The following is a 10,084-nucleotide window of genomic DNA, read 5'->3' on the forward strand; positions in this document are numbered from 1 at the left end:
TATAGCTGGTGGCTGATGGCAGATGGATGCTGATGTGGTGTCTCCCATGGCGTCCCTGTTCCAGGCCTGGGCTCCTTCGTGGAGAAGCCGGTGCTGCCGTTCAGCAGCGCGGGGCCCCGGCCCCGGCCCTGCCCGCACGGGGGGGACCCGTGCGAGCCCGCGGCCGCGTTCCGGCACGAGCTGGCGCTGAGCGGTGCGCGCCGGGGCCTTCACCGAGCGCGTGGAGGGGCTGCGCAGCGCCGCGAACCTCGATGCGCCCGAGAGCGGCTTCGACGCGGTGCTGCAGGCGGCCGTGTGCGGGGTGAGCGACCACAGGGTGCAATGGGGCGAGTGACAGGGACAGGGTGCGGGCAAGAGTGGCCCCTGCAGGAGCCTGCTTCACCTCATGTCCCCGTGTCCCCCCGTACCCCTTGTGCCCCCCATGTCCCTCATGTCCCCGTGTCCCCATGTCCCCCCATGCCACTCATGCCCCTTGTGCTATTCGTGCCCCTGGTGCACCTCATCCCCCCATGTCCCCCCATACCCCTTGTGCCCCCCATGTCCCTCATGTCCCTTTGTCCCCCCATACCCCTTGTGCCCCCCATGTCCCCTCATGTCCCTGTGTCCCCATGTCCCCCCATGCCACTCATGCCCCTTGTGCTACTCGTGCCCCTGGTGCACCTCATCCCCCCCATGTCCCTCATGTCCCCATGTCCCCCCATACCCCTTGTGCCCCCCATGTCCCTTTGTCCCCATGTCCCCCCCATGCCACTCATGCGCCTTGCACTCCCTATGCCCCTCATGCCCCTCACACTCCTCATGCCCCTGATGCATCTCATCCCCCCCCATGTCCCTCATGCCCCCTATGCCCCCTACGCTCCCTATGCCCCCTATACCCCCCATACCCCCCATCACCCCCCGGTACCCCCTGTCCCTCAGGAGCGCCTGGGCTGGGGCTCAGCCACGCGGGTGCTGCTCTTCTGCTCCGACGACGCCTGGCACTCAGCGGGTGACGGAAAGCTCGGGGGCATCACCCGCCCCAGCGACACCCGCTGCCACCTCGACGCCAGCGGCCGCTACGCGGCTCAGCACCGCCATGTGGGTGCCGGATGGGGAGGGTCCTTGGGGGGGGGCAACCCGGCACCGGTGCCCCCATTCACACACAGATCCCCCCCCTATTCCAGGACTACCCCTCCGTGGGGCTCCTGGCTCAGGTGCTGGAGGCTGCCGACATCCAGCTCATCTTCGCCGTCACCCGGCCCGTGGTGCCGCTCTATGAGGTTGGTGGAGGGGGACAGGGATGGTTTGGGGGAGACATGGGGGGGGGTTTGGGGGGGTTTTGGGGGGCCCATGGGGCTGGTTTGGGTGTTGGTGGTGAGTCTGTGGGTGTTTTGGGGTGCCTGGGGCTGTTATTGGGCTCTTCTGGGGTGTCTATGGGGGATGGTTTGGGGGTCCCAGTGTGATTCAGGGTGTTTTGGGTGCCCCCGGGGCTGATTTGGGGGTCCCAGTGTGCTGGTTTGGGGTGCCTCTGGGTGTTTTGGGTGCCCAGGGCTGTTATTGGGCTCTTCTGGGGTATCCATGGGGCTGCTTTGGGGGTCCCAGTGTGATTTGGGGTGTTTTGGGTGTCTCTGGGTGTTTTGGGTGCCTTGGGGCTGGTTTTGGGGTGTCTCTGGTGTTTCGGGGTGCCCGGGGCTGTGTTTGGGGTACAGGGGCTGTGTTTGGGGTACGGGGCCTGTGTTTGGGGTACGGGGGCTGTGTTTGGGGTACGGGGGCCGTGTTTAGGGTACGGGGGCTGTGTTTGGGGTACGGGGGCCGTGTTTGGGGTACGGGGGCTGTGTTTGGGGTACGGGGGCCGTGTTTAGGGTACGGGGGCTGTGTTTGGGGTACGGGGGCCGTGTTTGGGGTACCGGGCTGTGTTTGGGGTACCCGGGGCTGTGTTTGGGGTACGGGGCTGTGTTTGGGGTACCGGGGCTGTGTTTGGGGTACCAGGGTCTGTGTTTGGGGTACGGGGGCTGTGTTTGGGGTACCTGGGGCTGTGTTTGGGGTACGGGGGCTGTGTTTGGGGTACCCGGGGCTGTGTTTGGGGTACGGGGGCCGTGTTTGGGGTACGGGGGCTGTGTGGGGGGGGGATGTTGGGTCCCGTTGTGCGTGCCCGGGTCCGAGCCGTGCCCGCAGGAGCTCAGCCGGAGCTGCCCCGGGCCGTGGTGCGGGAGCTCCGCGGCGACTCCAGCAACGTCCTGCGGCTGCTGGCGGATGCCTACGAGGTGAGGGGGGGGCCGGGGGCACCCCGGGGTGCGGGGGGGAGTGGGGGGGGGGTTGGGTGCTGACACCCTGGGGTGCTTCCCCCCCCCCCCCCCAGGCCCTCGCGTCCACCGTGGAGCTCAAGCACTCGCCGCTGCCCCCCAACATCAGCCTCAGCTTCGAGTCCCACTGCGGGGCTGCCCCCGGCCCCCCCCGGCCTCACGGCGGCCTCTGCACCGGCGTCCGCGTCAGTCAGGAGGTGGGACACGGAGGGGGTATGGGGATGTACAGGGATATGGGGACATGGTGGGACGTGGGGATACGGGGACAGGGAACTGGGAATATGGGGATATGAGGGTATGGGGTGTGGGGTGTGGGGTGTGGGGTATGGGGTGTGGGGTGTGGGGTGTGGGGTGTGGGGTGTGGGGTATGGGGTATGGGGTGTGGGGTGTGGGGTATGGGGTATGGGGTGTGGGGTATGGGGTGTGGGGTGTGGGGTGTGGGGTGTGGGGTATGGGGTGTGGGGTGTGGGGTATGGGGTGTGGGGTGTGGGGTGTGGGGTGTGGGGTGTGGGGTGTGGGGTGTGGGGTGTGGGGTATGGGGTATGGGGTGTGGGGTATGGGATATGGGGACATCAGGGGACATGGGGATGTGGGGGGATATGGGGAAGGAATGGAGGATGTGGGGACACTGTGACAGGTATGGGGAATCATGTGTAAATATGTCCCCATATCCACATGTTCCATATCCTGTATCGCGATATCCCGTATCCCATATCATGATATCCCACACCCCAATGTCCCATATACCATTATCCCATATCCCAATATCCCATATCGTGATATCCCATATCGCATATCGCGATATCCCATATCCCGTATCACGATATGCCATATCGCATATCGCGATATCCCACATCCCATAGCACGATATCCCAATATCCCATATCCCAATATCCCATATCGCGATATCCCATATCCCGTATCGCGATATCCCACATCCCATATCCCATATCCCGTATCGCGATATCCCATATCGCGATATCCCACATCCCATATCGCGATATCCCATATCCCAATATCCCATATCCCGATATCCCATATCCCGTATCCCCACATCCCATATCGCGATATCCCGTATCGCTGTACCTCATGTCGTGTCCTGCTCCCCCCCGCCCCCCAGGTGACGTTCACGGTCCGGGCTCGCGCCGCCTCGTGCCCTGTCCCGCGCAGCCGCGTGACGCTGCGCGTGCCGGGCCTCCAGGGGGCGCTGCAGCTGGAGCTGGGCGCGCGCTGCCCGTGCCGCGGCGCCCCCCAGCGGGCGCAGAAACCCGCGGAGTGCCGGTACCGGGGGGGGGGGGGGGCTCTATAGGATGGGATGGGGGGGGGGGGGGCGGGGGGGGGGTCTATGGGGCTGACCACGGTGTGTGCCCCCCCCCCCAGGTTGCCCCTGGACGGGACCCACTCCCTGGGGGGGGCTGGCACCCATGGGACCTTATAGCGAGTTATGGGGGGGGGGCTTACCCCCATGGGCCCCTATGGGGCGGGGGGGGGGGCATAGCCCCTATCTGGGGCTGGAACAGTGTCGGGAATGCCATGGGGAATACCGGCTGTGACCTCCCCCCCCCCCCCGGTGCCCTCCCTACAGGAGCCCCTAAAGTGACACCATCAGCGACCGGCCGGAGCGAGGGGACAGCGGGGACCCCCCCCAGGGAGCCCCCCCCCCCCCCCCCATCCTTGGACACCCCCAATATCAGGGACACCCCCGCCCCCCCAATCACCGGGGGACGCCACAACCACAGGGCCCCCCCCTTCTTGTGCTGAAGCCCCTCAATAAACCACCCCCCCCGCCCCCCGTACCCCCATGTCCTCATCACCCCCCTTCATGGGGGGTACGGCCCTGGGGGGGGGGGGGGGGTAAATGGGTGCTGAGGGGGGGGGTCTTGGCACCCATGGTCATCTATTGGTTGATAGGAGAGGGTCCATAGACCTATATGGGCGGTGCTGGGGGGGTCCATGGACCCCTATGGGTGCATGGGGGGTGTCCATAAGCACCCATGGGTGGGGGGGGGTAAGGGAGCCCCCCCCACCCCCAATGAACCAATGGAGCCGTGAATTAGAAAAAAGAGAAAAAAACCCGACGAGTTTTTATTTAAATAAACCCTAAAGGCCGGGGGGGAGGGGGGGGGGGAGGGGGGGGGGGAGGGGCAGGACATGGGGACCAAGGTGGGGGGCACGGGGGAGGGGGGGGACCACGAGGGGGGACACACGAGCTGGGGACAGTGTAATAAAAACTACAGCCCCCCCCCCCCCCAATAACAAAACAAGTGTAAGAAACCCCAAAACCCAACAAAACCACCCCAAAATCAAACCCCGGGGGGGAAGGGTGGGAGGGGAGCCTGTGCCCCCCCCCCTTCCCAACGCACATAGGGGGGGGTGTTCCTCAGCATCATTCCCCCCCCACTTTTCCTACTCAGAGGCAATATCTGACCCCCCCCAACCCCCATCCTGGCCCCCCCAAACTGAGGCAGGAGGGTCCCACAATGGGGGGGTCCGTGGGGGGGGGGGGCGCCTATGTGGCATCACTGGTGTCCCCCCCCCAACTGACAGGGCCACGTCCAGGGCCGCTGTGCTTCGGGGGGGAGCACAGGAAGTGGGGGACCCCCAAAATGGGGCTGGGAGGTGAAGGGGGGCACTCCATGGCCTCTTCTTGCCCACCCCACAAGGCTCTTGGGGTCCCCCCCCCCCCCAGCATGGGTGGGAGCTGCAAATGCCCCCCTTTGAGGCCCCCCCCCTACCCAGCAGGGCCGGGGGTAGCGGCGAGCAAAGGCACCAGCCCCAAACCGTGTGAGAGGAGAAAACCCCCAAACCACCCCAAAAGCGCCCCAAAACATGAGATGAAGGCGCCGGGGGGGGGGGGGGGGCGGGGGGGCAAAGCTGATAGGGGGACCCCCCCCTTTCCAATGCCAAGAATTCCTCTTGCTGCTCCCAAAGCTATCCAAAGTGGAGGCACTGGGATCAGCTCCTGCTCCAACCTGAGCCAGGGAAGCCCTTGGCCTGGGGGGGGAACACCCCCATTCTGCTGCGCTGGGGCTTCCGAGTCTTTCCTGAGAGGGGGCGGGGGGGCTGATAAAATGGGGGTGTAGGCAGGTGAGGGGAGGTCTGCAGGTGGCATCCTGTGCTCTTCCCATTGGGAATGGGCTTTTCCAGCTCCTTTTCCAAATGCTGTTGGCTCCAAGAGTCCGGGCGAGCGTCCAGGGATGAAACGCAGGAGAGATGGAGGACGAGGATGAGGATGATGAAGAAGGAGGGGGAGGAAGGAAAACCAACCACCCCTGGAGCTGCCGTCGGCATTCCCGGTCGGCATTCCCGGTGGCCTCTTAAAGCAGGAGCTGCGCGTCGGGGCTCTTGGTTTGGCAGCCTTGGCACATGCGCTTGTGCCGCAGCAGCCGGTCTGTCCTGGAGAAGCTCTGGAAAGGGGTTAGAATTCCATAAGGGAATTGCTTCCGAGGGCTGGAGCAACCCATCCCGGCCGGAGCAGCGGGATACCTGCATGCAGCGCTCGCACTGGTACGGCTTCTCCCCGCTGTGCACGCGCTTGTGCCGCTCCAAGTGGTACTTCTGGATGAAGCGCATGTCGCACACGTCGCACTCAAAGGGCTTCTCCCCTGCAATCACCCCACAAAAGGCGGGGGGGGACACACATCCCCAAATTAGGGGCGTAACCCCCCCTCCCCCGTGCAATATTGGGGTGCGGGGGGGGGGGGTCCCCCCGTACCGGTGTGGATGAGGATGTGCCTCTTGAGGTGGTAGCTGCTGCGGAAGGCGCCCAGGCAGTGCTCGCAGATGAAGTTCTTCGGGCTCTGCGCCTGGAAGGGGCCGTTCTGCTCCATGACCCGAGCACCTACGGGCAGAGCACCCCCCCCCCCCCCAAAAATCATGTCAGCACACAAGGAGGGGGGGCAACTGCTGCCCCCCCCCAACCCAGAACCTCCCCCCCCGGCCGTCCTGCGCCTGCCGGAGCTCGGGAATCCTTCCTCCTCCTCCTGCTCCTGCTGCTCTCGTGCTGCGCAGGCCGCAAACCTGGCTGCCGAGGCGCGGTCCTCTCCGCGGCGCGCTGCCGGGTCCCTCGGCGCCGGACACACGCTTGCGGCGCTGCAGGGCACCCAGAGTCACCCCCCCCTGGTCCTCAAAGTGACCCCCCCCACCCCCGGGCACAGGGACAGCCTAAAGTGACCCCCCTGACCCTCCGGGGACAGTGAACCCCTGCACACAGGGACAGCCCAAAGTGATCCCCTGGACCCCAAAGTGATGCCACAGGGACCAAACCCCAAAGTGACATCCCTGGGCATAAGGATACCCCCAAAGTGACATCCGCCCCCCCTCCCCCGGGCACAGGGACAGCCCACAGAGCCCCAAAGTGATGCCCCTGGGCAAAAGGATATCCCCAAAGTGACACCCCCAGGGCACAGGGACATCCCAAAGTGACCCCTTCCCGGGACAGTGAACCCCTGCATACAGGGACAGCCCAAAGTGACCCCCTGGACCCCAAAGTGATGCCACAGAGGCCAAACCCCAAAGTGACACCCCTGGGCACAAGGATACCCTCAAAGTGACCCTCCCCAGGCACAGAGACACCCCACACACTCAAAGTGACAGCCCAAGGGCACAAAGTGATACCCCTTAGACCCCAAAGTGACACCCCCAGAGCCCCCGGTGACTCCCCACACCCCAAAAGTGCCCCTCCAGGGACCAAAGTGGGACCGGACCCCAAAGTGCCCCCCCAAGCCCCGACCTGCCTTTTTACTGGACTTCTTGATGTGCGTGGCCTCGGGTGCGTCCTCGTCCTTCCGACTGCGTGGCTTGTCCGGGTCCTGCCGCAGCGCCTGCAATGGGAATGGCACCGGATGGAGAGGAATATAGGGGACATTGCATTAAACAAGGGGGGAAAGCGATTCAGAGGAGGAAAAAGGGAGTGGAAGGGGGGAAATTGAATTAGGGGAGGGTAAAAGGTGAATGAAAGGGGGGAAAATGGGAATGAAAGGGGGAAAAAAATCAATGAAAGGGAGGAAAAGGTGAATGAAAAGGGGAAAAGGTGAATGAAAGAAGGAAAAGGAGATGAAAGGAGGGAAAAGGAGAATGAAGGGGGGAAAAGGGGAATGAAGGGGGAAAAGGGGAACGAAGGGGGGGAAAAGGGGAATGAAGGGGGAAAAGGGGAATGAAGTGGGGGAAAAGGGGAACGAAGGGGGGGAAAAGGGGAATGAAGGGGGGGAAATGGGAATGAAAGGGAGGGAAAATGGAATGAAAGGTGGAAAAGCAGAATGAAGGGGGTAAAAGGGGAATGAAAGGAGGAAAAGCAGAATGAAGGGGGTAAAAGGGAAATGAAAGGAGGGAAAAGTCAGGTTCAGTGAGGAAGAAGGTGGGTTGAGGGAGAAAGAAAGTGGCTTGAGGGGGGAAGAAGGGAGGTTAAGGGAGGAAGAAGGCGGGTCAGAGGCTGAAGGCAGCAGGGGGGGGTCCATACCAGCACATCGGGGCTCCCTCCCCGCTCCCTGCTCTCCCCTTGCTTGGAGCTGGGCTTCGGCATCATCTTCTTGCTGGCCACGGTAGGCACAAGGCACACTCCAGAGAGGCCCTCGCAGGCCAGGAGGCTCGCCTGGGGCAGGGAGGGAGAGAGCAGCTCTGCTGCAGACCCCCCCAAAACCCCCCCAGCACCCCCAAAACCCCCCACCCCAAAGGTCCCAGCACCACAAACCAAACCCTTTGCCGGGGGCCGCACACGACCGGGCGCTGAAATGGGAAGGGGGGGGGGGATAAGGGGGGGAAGAGGGAGGCTCGGGGCCCCCCCCTTGCCCCCCCAGCCCCACACCCCCCTTGGCGGGGAGCTAACGGCTACCGGGAGAGCTCCGACGATCCCTGGAACAACGGGAGAGCGCCGCCGGCTCCGGGAATAGAACCCGGGGTGGGGGGGCGCGGGTGAGTGATGGGTGATGATGATGATGATGGCGCGGGGCTGTGGGACAGTGGGGATTGTGGCAGGGGGAGTGGGGGGCGGGGGGGGGGGGGAAGCACCCCCATGGCCATACCTCCTTGGGAGCTTGGTGTGGGGGGGACGGATTGGGAAGGGGGTGGGTGGGTTTTGGGAGGGGGGGGGGTGTAGATTTGGGGCTCATTACCTGAGCCATCTTGGGGCTGTGTGTCTGTCTGTCTGTCTGTCCTCGACAGAGGGACTGTGACAATTCTTTAGCCTTACGGTGGCCCCGGGAAGGACCTTTTTAACCCTCCGAGGGGTGGCCTCAGTTAAGGTGTTTTAGGGATGTTTGTGCCGGGCTCATCCAGTACCCGCCACTGCGCCGACATCTCGGCCCCGGTGCCGCCGGCGCGGTGACGAGCGTCTTCCTCGGCCCCCCCCAGCTGCAATCACGTACGGTGGCGGGGGGGGGGGGGGGGGGGGCAGCAGCTTCCTACTAGACAGGAGGGGACATCGGGGGTGTTGTCACCCCACAGCCCTCAAGGGCATCACCCCACACACACGCAAGGCCGGGGTGGGAGCTGGGTCCCGGCGCTGCTGCTGCTGACACCAGTGCGGGTCTTCGCCTGCAAGAAGGGAAGAAATGGGGTTAGGGGGGAATGAGGGGGGGGGGGGGGAATGGGGGGTTATAGGGAGGTTATGGGGGGGGTTAGAGTGGGGGTTATAGGGGAGTTGTGGGGGGGTTAAGGAAGGTATTTGGGGGGCTATGGGGGGGGTTGGGAAGGGTTTGGAGGGCTGTGGAGCGTTTAGGGAGGGGGTTTGGGGAGTTAAAGAAGGGGTTAGGGAGGTTATGGGGAGGGTCCTGAGTTATTAAAAGGGAGGGTTGGGGGGTTACAGAGTGGGGGCTTGGAGGGTTATGGGGGGCTATAGGAGGGTTATGGGGGGCTATAATGGGGTTGTGGGGGTTACGGGGGAGTGTGTGAGGCTTAGAGGGAGGCTTGGGGGCTACATCAGTTATGGGAGGTTATAGGGGGGTTATGGGTGGGTTAGGGAGGGCTTTGAGGGGTTATGGGTGGCTATGGGGGGATTAAGGAGGGTTGTGGGGGGTTATGGGGCGTTAGGGGAGATTATGGGGCAGTATGGGGGGGGGTTGAAGGGGTTTTGGGGGGTTATGGGGAGGACCCCCAAGTTTAAATGGCGCAGTCTGTGGGGGTGCTGAGCACCAAGTGGGTGCCCCACAGGGAGAGTTTGGGTGCTGGGAAAGGGAAGCGGGGGCAGGGGGGGGAGAAGGGGAGGGCCTGGGGGTGTGAAACCGGGGGGGGGGGGGGGGGTCCCTGTGTGGGGGTGACTCTGGGGGGCTGTGAAGGGACCGGGGCTGGGGGGTCCCGGGGTGGGGGTGACCCTAAGGGAGTGGGGGGAGGGGGGGGGTTTCAACAGGGTGAGGGGGTCCCGGGGGGAGGGGGGGGGGGGGGAAGGTCACATGATAGGGGAGGTGAAGGGTCAATATGGAGGGGAGGGAGAGCAAGAACCCCATGTGGGGAAAGGGGGGGGGGGGGTCACAGCGGGGGCAAAGGTGACACCTTCCCCCCCCTCCCCCCACATCCCTCCCTTCCTTCTCCCCCTCCCCCTCCCTCTCCCGTCCCGGTGCAGCCGGTGGGGGCGGGGCCGCGGCGGCGCGCGCGGGAGGGCCCCGCAACCCCCACACAGGCCTCGGAGCGCGGGGGGGGGAGGGGCTCGGTCCGTACCTGCCGCGGCCTCTCCTGCCCCGCTCCTCCCCCGCTCCGGCCCCGCTCCGCTCCGCTCCGGCTCCGCCGCGACGGGTCCAGAACCGGCCCCGCCGCCCCCCCCCCCCCGTCCTCGGCCGCCGCCGCCGACCCGGAACTGGAAACGACACCAC

At 64.7% G+C, this 10,084-nt stretch overlaps 3 protein-coding genes across 4 annotated transcripts in view; 2 read left to right on the forward strand and 1 right to left on the reverse strand.

The window, feature by feature from the left end:
• Positions 1–1,586, forward strand: part of LOC136003650 (retinoic acid receptor gamma-like) — a 14,032-nt gene extending 12,446 nt beyond the window's left edge. The window contains exons 8-11 of the mRNA XM_065659458.1: positions 65–294; positions 919–1,077; positions 1,164–1,282; positions 1,529–1,586. Coding sequence (XP_065515530.1) covers positions 65–294; positions 919–1,077; positions 1,164–1,282; positions 1,529–1,586 — 566 coding nt within the window. The remainder of the gene's footprint in view (positions 1–64; positions 295–918; positions 1,078–1,163; positions 1,283–1,528) is intronic.
• A 520-nt stretch (positions 1,587–2,106) lies between these two features.
• LOC136003696 (integrin beta-7-like) lies at positions 2,107–4,284 on the forward strand. The gene is made up of 4 exons (XM_065659564.1): positions 2,107–2,243; positions 2,339–2,479; positions 3,403–3,563; positions 3,868–4,284. Exons 1-4 carry the CDS (start codon positions 2,109–2,111, stop codon positions 3,875–3,877), a joined length of 447 nt encoding a protein of 148 aa, XP_065515636.1. The 5' UTR covers positions 2,107–2,108; the 3' UTR covers positions 3,878–4,284.
• A 51-nt stretch (positions 4,285–4,335) lies between these two features.
• Positions 4,336–10,058, reverse strand: ZNF740 (zinc finger protein 740). Of its 2 annotated transcripts, XM_065659663.1 has the most exons (8): positions 9,933–10,058; positions 8,559–8,813; positions 7,741–7,872; positions 7,019–7,105; positions 6,317–6,374; positions 5,998–6,123; positions 5,769–5,887; positions 4,336–5,689 (listed from the first exon to the last, which is right to left on the reverse strand). In XM_065659663.1, the coding sequence occupies exons 2-8, from the start codon at positions 8,574–8,576 to the stop codon at positions 5,600–5,602; spliced, it is 630 nt and encodes a 209-aa protein (XP_065515735.1). In that variant the 5' UTR covers positions 8,577–8,813; positions 9,933–10,058; the 3' UTR covers positions 4,336–5,599. The 2 variants fall into 2 exon arrangements, with proteins under 2 accessions (XP_065515735.1, XP_065515733.1); XM_065659661.1 differs by lacking the exons at positions 8,559–8,813; positions 9,933–10,058 and having other exon boundaries at positions 5,998–6,374; positions 7,741–7,833.
• Positions 10,059–10,084: the final 26 nt, after the last annotated feature.

This window comes from Lathamus discolor, chromosome 23, assembly GCF_037157495.1.
Source record: "Lathamus discolor isolate bLatDis1 chromosome 23, bLatDis1.hap1, whole genome shotgun sequence".
NCBI classification, from domain to species: Eukaryota; Metazoa; Chordata; class Aves; order Psittaciformes; family Psittacidae; genus Lathamus; species Lathamus discolor.

Excerpts from the sequence above, each read along its gene's own strand:
- LOC136003696 (XM_065659564.1), top strand. The coding sequence starts at position 2,109 with ATGTTGGGTCCCGTTGTGCGTGCCCGGGTCCGAGCCGTGCCCGCAGGA. Across the intron at positions 2,244-2,338 it reads TGCTGGCGGATGCCTACGAG|GCCCTCGCGTCCACCGTGGA; the intron begins GTGAGGGGGGGG and ends CCCCCCCCCCAG. Across the intron at positions 2,480-3,402 it reads GCGTCCGCGTCAGTCAGGAG|GTGACGTTCACGGTCCGGGC; the intron begins GTGGGACACGGA and ends CCCGCCCCCCAG.
- ZNF740 (XM_065659661.1), bottom strand. Across the intron at positions 5,888-5,997 it reads GCACATCCTCATCCACACCG|GGGAGAAGCCCTTTGAGTGC; the intron begins GTACGGGGGGAC and ends GGGTGATTGCAG. Across the intron at positions 5,690-5,768 it reads AGTGCGAGCGCTGCATGCAG|AGCTTCTCCAGGACAGACCG; the intron begins GTATCCCGCTGC and ends ACCCCTTTCCAG.